The sequence below is a fragment of the Nerophis lumbriciformis genome, linkage group LG37, assembly GCF_033978685.3.
Source record: "Nerophis lumbriciformis linkage group LG37, RoL_Nlum_v2.1, whole genome shotgun sequence".
NCBI lineage: Eukaryota > Metazoa > Chordata > Actinopteri > Syngnathiformes > Syngnathidae > Nerophis > Nerophis lumbriciformis.
In genome coordinates, this window is record NC_084584.2 from 18,845,127 (window position 1) to 18,860,258 (window position 15,132).

The following is a 15,132-nucleotide window of genomic DNA, read 5'->3' on the forward strand; positions in this document are numbered from 1 at the left end:
AGTGTTCACAAAGTACACAGAACAATAATTATGATGAACATCTTGAACCCTTTTAAAAATTTTTTTTTTTTTTTTAGATAAAGAATATTTATGTGTTTAATACTTTCTTACTTACTATGGTATATTATTTATTCACTGTTCTGTTACAGAGAACAAGGAAATAGGATAAAATTGCTACGATATGAAAAGGGGTAGGATTAAATAAGCTCAGCTTCTTCCTACTCCTTTTCGGACGTGCTGTAATGAAAACTGGAAATATGTGATGCATTATATCGTATGCATGTTCCAAATAAACAAACTGAACTGAACATGGGCACAAAGTGATTTACACCAAAAGTAAAAGAAGAGAAGAAAACACACACACAGCACTATTAGCAATAACAAAACACGGCCAAGGTTCCCGCGGGGTCTTAAAATGTCTTAAATCCAACAATTTGAATTTAAGGCCTTAAAATGTCTAAAATTCTCCTAAAATCTCATAAAAGGTTTTAAATGAGATTTTGAAAGGTCTTAAAGTATATTAACGTTACTTTTATTTAAAACATGCATAAACTTCAGTCTGCTTTTAAATGTTTATAATTTTGATGCTTACAATTGTATATTATTTATTTGTTCATTGTTCTGTTACAAAGAACAAGGAAATTGGATAAAATTGCTATGGTATGAAAAGGGGTAGGATTAAATAAGCTCTGCTTCTTCCTACTCCTTTTCGGACGTGCTGTAATGAAACAACTGGAAATATGTGTGTGATGCATTACATTGTATCGTATGCATGTCCACTATGGACTGGACTCTCACACTCTGAGCCAAGGATGTCGCTGTCACTTTTGAGACACTTGTGATTTAGGGCTCTATAAATAAACTTTGATTGAATGATTTATTGATTGATTCAAACAACGACTTGAGTCAGTAAATCATACTTGCCAACCCTCCCGAATTTTCCGGGAGACTCCCGAATATCAGTGCCTCTCCTGAAAATCTCCCGGGACAATCATTCTCCCGATTTCCAGCCGAACAACTATATTGGGGGCGTGCCTTAAAGGCACTGCCTTTAGCGTCGTCTGTCACCTGAAAAGGAGACTATTATATATGTCTCCGTTATCCATAGGTTTATCTATAACCCATAAAGTGGGCAGGCAAGGAACTATTTCTCAGCGTGTTTATTCCAGCCGGCACGTTAATACACTGACACACAACATCCGTATTCTCATCATGCATTGCTTCAAAACTACGGTAATTTCCAGCCGGACAAACAATATTGGGGGCATGCCTTAAAGGCGCTGTGTTTAGCGTCCTCTCACCTGAAAAGGAGACTATTATATATGTCTTCGTTATCCATAAGTTTATCTATAACCCATAACACGGTGGCCGAATGGATATAGTCAGTCATGAACGGTCAGAGAAGCACAAGTCGGCGGCAACGCAGCATTATGGGCCACCTTGCAAGCAACATTCCGTTCTCATTTGCGGATATTTTCAACAAATCTGTGTAGGATATGTTCCCGGATTCAGAGATCGCTCGCCGGTACTCAAATGGCAGAACAAAAGCTACTCAAATAGTGAAAGGTAAGTGTTATTTTTTTTTTTTAAGTAAGCAGCAAGTACAGTACAGTTAGTAGAACAACTGTGTTTTCATTACTGTACTATATATATATATATATATATATATATATAGTTATGTATAAATAAATATAAGAAATACTTTAATTTCAGTGAATTCTAGCTATAAATATACTCCTCCCCCTTAACCCCGCCCCCCCCAAACTCCCGAATTCGGAGGTCTCAAGGTTGGCAAGTATGAAGTAAATCAATTCAGCAGAATCATGGAATCATGTTTTTGGGGAGTCTGCTAACTTGCGAGTGCAGACCTCAGATTCATGACTTGTGATTCAGAATGAAGATTCACAATTAAAGAACTGATCAGCTTTAAGTGATATTGGTATGTTTTATAATAATAATAATAATAACCGATATATATATAGCGCTTTTAAAAACATTTAAAGTGCTACACAAAGAACCCATCATTTATTTACTGCAGTCTACACTTTCCAATTTGTGCCTTCGGCCCCTCCGACCACCACTAAACATTCATTCCCCTTCATACACAAAAACCAGTGTGAGCGGCGCTGGTGGATGAAGTGTCTTGCCCAAGGACACAACGGCCGTCACAAGGATGGCGGAAGCTGGAATCGAACCTTGCACGGCCGCTCTACCACATACCATTACCAATAATCAATGCAGGAGCTGCACAGATTTGACAGTCTGAATTTGTTTTAATTCTTATTGTTGTTTGTGTAGAACTGCCATACAAGATATTTTGGTTACCAATAGAAAAGTGTTTATATATTTAATACTGATATTAGTGTCGCGTCATCAGCCCAATGATTAGCACACATGTCAACGCGGAAGAAGATTTTTAAGATAAGAATTTGAAGATTTTTCCAACATGGCTTCCTCTTTTTCTTGTAAATGAACGACTTTATTACTTACTTGTGAAACAATTAAGCAAAACTAGCAAGCTAGAGGCATTTTAAAAAACAACAGGCTTTGCTAGCTAAATGAATACAAACTCCGAACCTTGTCTCGCACTTTCTTTTGGTTCCTTTTCTTCACCTCCTCTGGTTTAGCAGGTTTGGTCGTCAAAGGGGCCTTGGCAGGCGACTCGCAGCCGACGTGGGGGACCCGGCACCCCGGCCGCCTCCTGCCGGCCAGCAGCGCTCCGCAGACGGCGGCCCAGGACGCAGCGAGCAGGAACAGCAGAGCGACGGCGGCCGTGGTCAGCATCAACCAGGTCGGGTACTGCTCGGGCTTCAGACCCAAGTCCAAGCCGAACTGGCTCCGGACGTACGTTTGTCCGGAGGAGAGCAGGTCCCTTAAGCGGCCGGAAAATAGCTCGGCTTCTTCCAGCAAAGCAAAGCCTCGCCAGTCGCCAGCCATGGCTTCCAATGGAGCTAAGCACAGCTACTAGTTAGCTGCTAGCTAGCGGCTAACTGTTAGCAGGCGCATGATAACGGAGGAGTGGCATCCGCTAGCTTCCTAAGCCTGAATCAAAACGACACCAAAAAAGACACATGAACAGATTCATCAGTATGTATCTATCAAAAAAACTCTATTGTGTCGACAATATGATATTGATGACGACAACAATCCCATCTGACAGCCAGTGTTTACGTTTGTTTATATTTTGTTTCTTACAGAAATTGACGCATATTTCATCATTACTATTTTTTATTATGAAAAACAAAGTCCTGTAGCTAATTAAATTAAAATATAATTTGGCGAAAAGGCATTATGGCCTCATGAATTGAACTGCGCACACATATATTGGCAATGTACAAAGAAATAAGGCACTTAATTCCAACTTATTTCAACATTACAATATCTCAGGGTTGAGCAATCAACATCTTTATACAAACAGAAATGTTAAAGAGAGTAACGTGAGAGACAATGCAAAAATATCTATTTTTTTAACGAAAAGTACAAAACATTGGGCTTATCTAAAACAATTTAAACTCTAAGGGCTATTCTTTTTTTTAACCATTTTTATTTATTAATCTAATGAAAAAAAAATTGGGTTTCACTTTCAGAAATCGACTTCAATGTATGAACTGTCGAGTTACTGAATTACATACGTGAGTCCAGCTGTACTTTATAATGTGGAAACTTTTATTAGCTCAATCACAACAGGTATCTCGCTCTCTCGGTCACTCCCACACTGTCTCCCGCTCCGTCGCACCTCGTGACGTCATAGCCTGTCGACTCTGTAGTTCTCCCATAATACAATCACACCACATCTCCCCTTTCTAGAATCAATGGGTAGACTGCCATTGATTCAACAGACCTTGAGGATTATTCTGCCTCGTGGTTGGAAGGTCTGCTCCTATATGAGCCTGTACCAGACAATCAAACACACACACATATTTTACCCTTAGAACAATCCACTTCAACATCAATACTCAAACATCCATCCTATACTAATCCTGTACTGTCCTCACCCTAAGCCCTGCAACTGACTTGAACATTTACAGTACAATAAAACATATCCAAAACGCTCCAATTACACTTTTCTGTCTTTTCCCACATACAGTAACATTCTTTTTTTTTTTCATTAGAGTCTCTGTAATGTCTCTAGGAAACAAAATTATAGGTCCAACCTAGTTGGTCTCACCACAGCCCTCCCAGACCTGGTTCTAGGAGTAGGAGTAGAGGTTCTGGAACACTCTGCTGCGATGGTTCTGCTGAAGGTTGCTCCGGAACGCCCCCCAGGAACGGCTCTGCTGCACCATGGCCACTCTGCTCCGGCAAGGATCCCATAGGGATGAGATGACGACGGTTCCGTCTGATGGTCCCATGGGGCCCTTCCACCAGATACGATCGTGGAGTGGTGTGACGTCCGATGATAGCTCCGGCTTTCTTTTGGTCCTTGATCCACACGTCCTGTCCCGGATTCAGTCTGTCAAGGTTCATTGCACGATGCCGCAGGTTGTAGCGTTGTGCATCTTTTGTCCTCTTCTCCCCTTCTTTCCGCATAACAGCTTCACTATCAGGAAGAGCAGGATTTAGCAAAGCAGGAAGGATAGGCACTGTTGTGCGGAGCCTCCTCCCCATGAGAAGCTGCGCTGGACTATACCCATTGTCGAGAGGGGTAGCCCTGTAAGCGAGCAAAGCAAGATAGGGGTCATCTGCTTTCTTTAGGAGACCTTTCACCGTCTGTACTGCACGTTCGGCTTCGGCGTTACCTTGAGGATATCTTGGGCTACTGGTAACGTGCCGGAATCCGTAAGAATGTGCAAACTCGGCGAAGCCTGCTCCAGAGAACTGGGGCCCTCCATCCGAAACGAGAAGATCCGGGATTCCGTGACGTGCATATATCGATTTTAGATGGTGGATTACATCATTTGACCTTGTGGAGGTCAGCAAAGCAATCTCCACGTACCTTGACATGTAGTCCACTACCAGCAGGTAGGTCTTGGTACCGAGCATGAATAAATCAGCTCCTAACTTCTCCCATGGTCGGCCTGGGTATGGTGACGGCATCAGCGGCTCCCTGTGGTTCTGTCTCTCCTTACAGCATGTTCGGCAGTTGAGAACCAATTCATTCAGCTGCTGGCTCAGCCCGGGCCACCATACTGACTGTCGTGCCCGCTGTCTACACTTCACCACGCCTTGGTGTCCTTCATGCAATTTGGCGAGAACATCATTTCTCATTGTAGAAGGGATGACGAGCCTGTGTCCCTTCAGCAAGACACCATCTTGAACTGTAAGGAACGCCTGCTCTGCCCTGTACAGCCGGAGTGCTGGTTCTTTGGAACCGTGTGCTGGCCAGCCTTCAGCACACAGCTGCATCACCTGTGCACGCACACTGTCTCTCTGCAGCTGCTCTCTCAGCTCCTCTAGGTAGTCAGCGCTTGCAGGTAGGTTCTCCAGTACCATGTCCACATAGATGTTGGTTTCTTCAAACAGCTCTTTGTCCGCTGCTGTCTCCTCTCTCTTAACAGGAGCTCGTGACAGCGTATCAGCTGTCCACAGGAACTTCCCTGGCACATGAGAAATAGAATAAGAATAGCGCATCAGACGCATTCTGAAGCGTTGGATCCGTGGAGGTAGAGCATCCAGTGCTTGAGACCCCAGAAGACTCAGGAGAGGCTTGTGGTCCGTCTCCATCTGGAAATGTTTCCCGATGAGGAAGTTGCGGAACCTCTCACAGGCCCAGGTCAGCCCCAAAGCTTCCTTCTCTACTTGCGCGTATCTCTGCTCTGTTGGCGTGAGAGACCGCGACATGTACCGTATTTTCCGCACTATAAGGCGCACCGGATTATTAGCCGCACCTTCTATGAATTACATATTTCATAATTTTGTCCACCAATAAGCCGCCCCGGACTATAAGCCGCGCCTACGCTGCGCTAAAGTGAATGTCAAAAAAACGCTGCGCTAAAGTGAATGTCAAAAAAACAGTCAGATAGTTCAGTCAAACTTTAATAATATATTGAAAACCAGCGTTCTAACAACTCTGTCCCAAAATGTACAAATGTGCAATCACAAACATAGTAAAATTCAAAATGGTGTAGAGCAATAGCAACATACCGGTAATGTTGCTCGAACGTTAATGTCACAACACACAAAATAAACATAGCGCTCACTTTCTGAAGTTATTCTTCATTCGTACCGGTAAATCCTTCGAATTCTTCGTCTTCGGTGTCCGAATTGAAAAGTTGCGCAAGCGTGGGTTCCAAAATGGCCGGCTCCGTCTCTTCGAAGTCATCGGATTCAGTGTCGCTGTTGTTGTGCAGCAGTTCTGTGAATCCTGCCTTCCGGAAAGCTCGGACCACAGTTGTGACAGAAATATCTGCCCAGGCATTTACAATCCACTGGCAGATGTTGGCGTATGTCGTCCGGCGCTGTCTGCCCGTTTTAGTGAAGGTGTGTTCGCCTTCGGTCATCCATTTTTCCCACGCCGTTCGCACTCATGATTTGAATGCCCTGTTGACACCAATATCCAGCGGTTGGAGTTCTTTGGTTAATCCACCCGGAATGACGGCGAGTGTTGTATTTGTGTGCTTCACTTGTTTTTTGACACCATCTGTGATGTGGGCGCGCATAGAGTCGTATATCAACATGGACGGAGCAGCGTGAAAAAAGCCACCCGGCCTATTCGCGTAAACTTCCCTTAACCACTCGCTCATCTTTTCTTCATCCATCCATCCCTTCGAGTTAGCTTTTATGATGACGCCGGCTGGAAAGGTCTCTTTTGGCAAGGTCTTCCTTTTGAATATCACCATGGGAGGAAGTTTCTGGCCATTAGCATGGCAAGCTAGAACCACAGTGAAGGATGACTTCTCATTCCCTGTGGTGCGAATATTCACCGTACGTGCTCCCGTTCCACAGTGCAGTTCACAGGAATATCAGTTGCTGTGAAATACGGTAGTAATCCGTGTGCGGATGGAGAGATTGCGTCTTTTTATGAACCGGATCCTTGTCCTTTGTAGGAGCCATTTTGTGGTCTTTACAGATGTAAACAGGAAATGAAACGTACGGTGATATCCGCGCGTTTTTTCTTCTTCTTCCGGGGGCGGGTGGTTGCTTAAAGCGCTTCCTGTTCTATGGGGGCGGGTGCTTTCCTTGGCGGTTGCTTGCGTAGAAGAAGAAGCGCTTCCTGTTCTACCGGGAAAAAAGATGGCGGCTGTTTACCGAAGTTGCGAGATCGAAACTTTATGAAAATTAATCGTAATAAAGCGCACCGGGTTATAAGGCGCACTGTTAGCTTTTGAGAAAATTTGTGGTTTTTAGGTGCGCCTTATAGTGCGGAAAATACGGTAGGCTACTGGCCTCCACTCTTCGTCCCACTTTTGTAGCAGTACGCCTCCCAACCCGTACGACGACGCGTCTGCTGAGACTTTGCACTCTCTGTTGGGATCGTACATGGCTAGCACTGGTTTAGACGTGAGTGCATCCTTTAGATCCTGGAAGGCCCTTGCCTGGTCGACGCCCCACACCCAGCAGTTCTTTTTCGACAGGAGATCTCGCAGAGGCTTGTCTCTCTCGGCCAGCTGCGGCACAAACTTCCCAAGTTGATTTATCATTCCAAGAAAACTTCTCAACTCAGTCACAGTTGTTGGCTCCTGCATCTTCCTCACAGCTTCTGTTTTGCTTGGGTCTGGGCTGATGCCACTGGTGGAGAGCACGTGGCCTAGAAAGGTCACCTCTGACTTTGACAGATCGCACTTATCGACATTCAGAGTGATGCCTGCCTTTTGGATCTTTTCTAGCGTGGCATGCAGGCGAGCATCATGCTCCTTTTGTGTTCGGCCCCACACCAGCACGTCGTCCATGTGGCAAACAACGCCCTCAAGCCCTTCTGTGACCTCCGTCACCATCCGGTTCTGAAAATGTTCGGGGGCGGATGCTATGCCAAACGGTAGCCGTCTAAAGTAATAGCGCCCGAAGGGTGTAATGAAAGTTGTCAGTTTTGATGAATCTGCAGTTAGAGGAATTTGCCAAAACCCCATGTTTGCATCCAGCTTACTAAAAATTTTGGCTCCAGCCAGCATTCCCAGTGTTTCCTCCACTGATGGCAGGATGAACTTTTCCCTACACACTGACTCGTTGAGTTTGGTGAGATCGACACATATACGTACAGCACCTGTCTTTTTGGGCACCACCACTATGCCAGCGCACCAGTCTGTTGGCTCCTCAATTCTACTTATCACCCCGAGTTGTTCCATGCGGGACAGTTCCTGCTTGACTTTGTCCATTAAAGGCAATGGAATCCTCCTTGGTGTCTTAAGTGAGAATGGTTCCGCCCCTGGACTCAGCTTGATGGCATATGGCTGCCGTACTTGTCCGAGCCCGGTGCATAATTTTGGGTAGTGCTCCTTTAATGTCTCCATAGTAACGCTGTCTAGGCGTGCTACAAGCCCCAGCCTACAGCTCACAGATCTTCCCAGCAGGGCAGTATGCACATGACGAGCGATGTACACATCCTCCCTCTCTGACTTTTCCCCTCTCCTCAGCAGCAAACTGGCGACGCCCACCACGTCGAGGGGATTTCTTACTGGTCCCAGGAGTGGCTTTGTTGCCTTTCTGAGACTAGGTGGATCATTTCTGCATGTGTTTAGGAACACTGAGTGAGGCAAGACTGTCACATCAGCACCTGTGTCTATTTTGAATGTCACACTGCTCTCATGGATGCCAATTTTGACCATCCAAGGATCCCCATCCTCCGTGACACTGCCGAGGAAGATTTCCTCCTCATCCTCTTCAACTTCATGCACTGATTTGGACTTGCACACACGCTTGTAATGTCCCCTCCTCCCACATGCATGGCATCTCACTTCATTAGCAGGACAGTCACTTTTTGGATGGGATGGAGAGCTGCCACAATTTTGACACGATGACTGTGCGCCCTTGTCCTTGCTGTACTGAGTACTGTGTGGCTTGTACTTTGGGCTATCAGCATATTGAGGTTTATTTTTAGCAGACTTGAAGTTGCTCTTGAACACTCTATCAACAGACTTTGCATCACTTGCCTCTGATCTGGTGGTGTCCCCTCGGAGAGTAGACTGCTGCCTTTTCACCTCCTCGCTCTGTCGTGCCATTCTTATGGCTTTATCCAAGGTTAGATCCGCGTCCAACTGCATGCGTTCAGACAGCCCCTTGTCTTGCAATCCGACGACAAGTCTGTCTCTGATCAGTTCATTGTGTAGCATCCCGTAGCTACAATGCTCCGCCAGCGCATATAGTGCAGTGACAAACGAATCCACACTCTCCCCTTCTTTCTGCTTGCGCATGTTAAACTTAGCACGCTCGTAGATAACATTTTTCTTCACAACAAAGAAGCCTTGTAATCCCTCGCGCACTCCCTGGTATGTACGTCTTTGAGCGGCCGTCAGATTTAACCCACGGAGAATATCATCCGCCTCGTCCCCCATGCAATAAATCAATGTGTTCACTTGATTGTCCTCGGAGCTTGCATTTAGGTTACTTGCCAGGCGAAATCTTTCGAATCTCCTGATCCATTTGTCCCACTCTTGTGGATTTGAAAAGTCAAAGGACTCCGGTGGCTGGATGTTGAACGTAGCGCACGGTCCCACGGCAACCACCGGCGCGTTGGGTGGCCGTGCAGGCGCTGCAGCGGCTCCGTCCCCCTCGCTCATGTTGTCCTTACTTCTTTATCCCTTGACGCGTACAAACTATATTTCCACTTGGCTCACACTCCACATTAACTACAGGACTTCTGACACCATGTCGAGTTACTGAATTACATACGTGAGTCCAGCTGTACTTTATAATGTGGAAACTTTTATTAGCTCAATCACAACAGGTATCTCGCTCTCTCGGTCACTCCCACACTGTCTCCCGCTCCGTCGCACCTCGTGACGTCATAGCCTGTCGACTCTGTAGTTCTCCCATAATACAATCACACCACATGAACAATTTAGCTTGCAACAGAATAGCTGCGAGGATCCAGCAACCAGAGGTGGGACCAAGTCATTGCTTTGCAAGTCACAAGTACGTCTCAAGTCTTTACCCTCAAGTCTCGAGTCAAGTCCCGAGTCAAGACAGGGCAAGTCCGAGTCAAGTCCAAAGTCAAGACTGGAAAGTCTCAAGTCAAGTCCCAAGTCCTGCATTTTGAGTTTCGAGTCCTTTCAAGTCATTTAACCACAGACTAATATATTTACACAGATTGTGTATGCTTTTAAAACACTGTATTTATTTATTAAAACAAGTGCATTTGAAATTGCAGGGAAAAAGATAGTGCTGACATTGCACTTCAAAATAGCACTATTAACCAGTCATTTTAAACATGTAACTCATTCCTTTACAGAATAAACACATTTGGAAAAAAACAAGTGTAACTGTACTTATTTGCACAAAAGTGTTAACATTGTATTTCCATGGCATATTGCATTGTAACTAGTTCCACAGCAGTTTCTATCCTGTTCTTACCTTATCTCATTGATCTCATCTCATACTGTATGTGTGTTTATGTGTGCGGACACATGAAAAACATAACAAATATATGAACATAACAATGAACAGAGTTGTACTTTTTAGATGTCAGGACCCTATGCAATATGTACACATACTCTTAATATAGTATACATTTTAACTGCCCTTTATTTGACTATGTTTGTCTTTTTGTAGGTGGCTAAAATACGCGGTGCTGCTGACTGCCGTCTAACGTTACGTTACTGTGTGTGATACATTGACTAACGTAACGTTATGTGTAGGTACCTCATGCAACCCTGCTTAAAAAAAATCACTTGACAAAAAGTATGAATAAGGTAGCAAACTGCAGTGGACGCAACAGATTGCCGTGTTTGCAATGACGTTATAACCATAGACATCTTATAAGTAGACGCAGCATTGGTTGCTGTGACGCGAGCAATTTGGCCGCCATCTTGAAGTGCTGATGAGGAGCCGGCGAGCAGCCGAAACTGACAGATGACAGGTAGAAAACAAAGATGGGGGTGTTCAGCGTTTTCCTGCTCAAATGAGCGGACTGTTGAAAATAGGAATCGGGGGATTACTTTTCACAAGTGAGATTTAACATTAACGTGCTATTGGTTGTCCATCCATCCATCCATCTTCTTCCGCTTATCCGAGGTCGGGTCGCGGGGGCAGCAGCCTAAGCAGGGAAGCCCAGACTTCCCTCTCCCCAGCCACTTCGTCCAGCTCCTCCCGGGGGATCCCGAGGCGTTCCCAGGCCAGCCGGGAGACATAGTCTTCCCAACGTGTCCTGGGTCTTCCCCGTGGCCTCCTACCGGTCGGACATGCCCTAAACACCTCCTTAGGGAGGCGCTCGGGTGGCATCCTGACCAGATGCCCGAACCACCTCATCTGGCTCCTCTCGATGCGGAGGAGCAGCGGCTTTACTTTGAGCTCCCCCCGGATGACAGAGCTTCTCACCCTATCTCTAAGGGAGAGCCCCGCCACCCGGCGGAGGAAACTCATTTCGGCCGCTTGTACCCGTGATCTTGTCCTTTCGGTCATAACCCAAAGCTCATGACCATAGGTGAGGATGGGAACGTAGATCGACCGGTAAATTGAGAGCTTTGCCTTCCGGCTCAGCTCCTTCTTCACCACAACGGATCGATACAGCGTCCGCATTACTGAAGACGCCGCACCGATCCGCCTGTCGATCTCACGATCCACTCTTCCCTCACTCGTGAACAAGACTCCGAGGTACTTGAACTCCTCCACTTGGGGCAAGATCTCCTCCCCAACCCGGAGATGGCACTCCACCCTTTTCCGGGCGAGAACCATGGACTCGGACTTGGAGGTGCTGATTCTCATCCCAGTCGCTTCACACTCAGCTGCGAACCGATCCAGTGAGAGCTGAAGATCCTGGCCAGATGAAGCCATCAGGACCAAATCATCTGCAAAAAGCAGAGACCTAATCCTGCAGCCACCAAACCGGATCCCCTCAACGCCTTGACTGCGCCTAGAAATTCTGTCCATAAAAGTTATGAACAGAATCGGTGACAAAGGGCAGCCTTGGCGGAGTCCAACCCTCACCGGAAACGTGTCCGACTTACTGCCGGCAATGCGAACCAAGCTCTGACACTGATCATACAGGGAGCGGACCGCCACAATCAGACAGTCCGAAACCCCATACTCTCTGAGCACTCCCCACAGGACTTCCCGAGGGACACGGTCGAATGCCTTCTCCAAGTCCACAAAGCACATGTAGACTGGTTGGGCAAACTCCCATGCACCCTCAAGGACCCTGCCGAGAGTATAGAGCTGGTCCACAGTTCCACGACCAGGACGAAAACCACACTGTTCCTCCTGAATCCGAGGTTCGACTATCCGGCGTAGCCTCCTCTCCAGTACACCTGAATAGACCTTACCGGGAAGGCTGAGGAGTGTGATCCCACGATAGTTAGAACACACCCTCCGGTTCCCCTTTTTAAAGAGAGGAACCACCACCCCGGTCTGCCAATCCAGAGGTACTGCCCCCGATGTCCACGCGATGCTGCAGAGTCTTGTCAACCAAGACAGCCCTACAGCATCCAGAGCCTTAAGGAACTCCGGGCGGATCTCATCCACCCCCGGGGCCTTGCCACCGAGGAGCTTTTTAACTACCTCAGCAACCTCAGCCCCAGAAATAGGAGAGCCCACCACAGATTCCTCAGGCACTGCTTCCTCATAGGAAAACGTGTTGGTGGGATTGAGGAGGTCTTCGAAGTATTCCCTCCACCGATCCACAACTTCCGCAGTCGAGGTCAGCAGAACACCATCCGCACCATACACGGTGTTGGTAGTGCACTGCTTCCCCTTCCTGAGGCGGTGGATGGTGGTCCAGAATCGCTTCGAAGCCGTCCGGAAGTCGTTTTCCATGGCTTCCCCGAACTCCTCCCATGTCCGAGTTTTTGCCTCCGCGACCGCTGAAGCCGCACACCGCTTGGCCTGTCGGTACCTGTCCGCTGCCTCAGGAGTCCCATGAGCCAAAAGAACCCGATAGGACTCCTTCTTCAGCTTGACGGCATCCCTCACCGCCGGTGTCCACCACTATTGGTTGTATTTTATGAAAATAATATTACCACAGAGTGGAGAAGGATCAAAGATCTTCAATATTTGTATGTGAAAATCACAAAGAAATCTTCTGGGGGAGGATGATGCCCCTACAGGGGTTTGGTTTACAAACTTTCAGCCCCACCTAAAACAAAATTCACCAGCCACTACTGATTATGATGCATTCTCATTTTAGGCAAAGTACAAGACAATACTTTCTTAACAGTATAATTGTAACCAGGAATCAGTCTTCAAGTAACAATATTCAAATACTAACATTGTTGGGTTAAACAGAATTTGGTTTTATTCTGAATCCAGTGAAACAGATTGGTGGTTTTCCATCCATCCATTTTCTACCGCTTATTCCCTTCGAGGTGGTTTTAGCTGATATGAAGACTTTCAGGTGTTTATATATGTTTAAGTATTTGGCAGACGCTTTTATCCAAAGCGACTTACATAAAATAATACATATAAAACAATCACTGCAAACATTATCATTTAAGGGAAGAATGTAATAGAAAATATCAATACAAAGTGTCAAGACAGAATAAACTCTCTGCTGCTGAAGCAACAGAGATACAGTCTATAGGTCCCTAAGATATATAGATATCTAATGTATTCATACATTGTTTATGTAGGATACACACATATGTATATATACCTAATCATATTGTTTCTTCAATTTAAAAATAGCTGACCGTTTTTTCCCCCCTTCTCTGGGATTATATTCCCAGTTTTCATCTCGGACGTCTGGTCACTTATAGCGTATAAGAATATTCTATTACTGTTAAGCAAACTATGAATAATAAAACACGCCAAAATATGTGTCTGTTATCATAGCTACACGTATGACAAAAAAGGGGGTGAAAATCAGTGGTATTCAGTGAGGTAAGATGAATGAAATGCGCTGACAGTTCATTGCTCCTGCCAAATGAATTGCACTGAGTGGAGCGGATCACCACTCCAAGATGGCGGCCACACGCCTCGTCTGCGCCAGTAGGCAGTAGCGCTCTATGCTGCGTCTACTTATAAGATGTCTATGGTTATAACGTTAGCAGTGAGTTTGCAGCCTCACTGATTTAACTACACAGTAAATAAAAGTCACGTTACTTAGCCAATAAACGTTATCTTACATTCAAAACTTACCCTTCTTTGTGCAACTTCAAATGTCGAACGAAGTTGGAAGTTGTTGCGTCTCCGTCTGTAATATCCGAACTGCGTGATTTGCATACCGCAATTCGTTTTTTGTTGACCAAGTCGTAGTTTTTATACCCGAACGAAACCAACTTTAACATAATTGTTTCTCACTGGCACGTTGTTGGACAACTCTTCTTCAATGGTTCTCCTGCAATTTGATTGGATGAATGCTGTGTGATGAAAACAACGTAGTTGTCATTTGATTGGCTGTTGTACTGACAGCACACCAGCTGACAGGAATAACACGCTGATAGACAGACGAAGAAAATGAAAAATACGGAGCGCTCCCAAATAACTTTTTAAGCTTTGGATTTTGGGGAAAGTGGCAAGTCATGTCAAGTCATGTCAATTCAAAAGGCTCAAGTCCAAGTGAAGTCACAAGTCATTGATGTTAAAGTCTAAGTCGAGTTGCAAGTCTCTTCACATTTTGTCAAATCGAGTCTAAAGTCATCAAATTCATGACTCGAGTCTGACTCGAGTCCAAGTCATGTGACTCGAGTCCACACCTCTGCCAGCAACCCCCGCGACTCCGAAAGGGACAAGCGGTAGACATGGATGGATAATAATATCAGTAAGCATTTAGGTTGCTATCTTTCATGAACATACCAATTCTATTTTCTTCTATGGTAAATAGGGACATCGTTATACCGTTGTCTTATCCTAAATGTTGCATTGTTTGCTGAAGGTCCAAAAATGTATTTATACAGAAAAAAATTATAGATGTTGATGGTACAACTCATGTACAAGCTGTGGAGAAGATATCAGTAGAAAAAAAATTGCATTTAGATTAGATAATGAGACATATCTTGAAATATGTAACCCATTATTTGTTTTAACTTTTAAATGAAAGGACTCTTCTTTGTGGTGAATGATGGCTACATTTGTTAAGTTTATGAAATGCAATGCAAGTGACTGCTT

The 15,132-nt window shown here is 45.4% G+C and overlaps 1 protein-coding gene across 4 annotated transcripts in view; it reads right to left on the reverse strand.

Moving 5' to 3' along the window:
* The window catches only part of mtdha (metadherin a), a 45,775-nt gene extending 31,459 nt beyond the window's left edge, over positions 1 to 14,316 (reverse strand). For 3 of the 4 annotated variants that reach the window (XR_009811707.2, XM_061930850.2, XM_061930851.2), the window contains exons 1-2: positions 14,164 to 14,313; positions 2,578 to 3,042 (exon numbers count right to left, since the gene is read on the reverse strand). Coding sequence is in view for 3 of the 4 variants with exons in the window: in XM_061930850.2 (XP_061786834.1) it covers positions 2,578 to 2,937 (360 nt within the window). In the remaining variant the exon portion in view is untranslated. Of the gene's footprint in view, positions 1 to 2,577; positions 3,043 to 14,163 lie in introns of all 4 variants that reach the window. The other variant, XM_061930852.1, reaches the window with a different exon arrangement.
* Between the last annotated feature and the right edge of the window lie 816 nt (positions 14,317 to 15,132).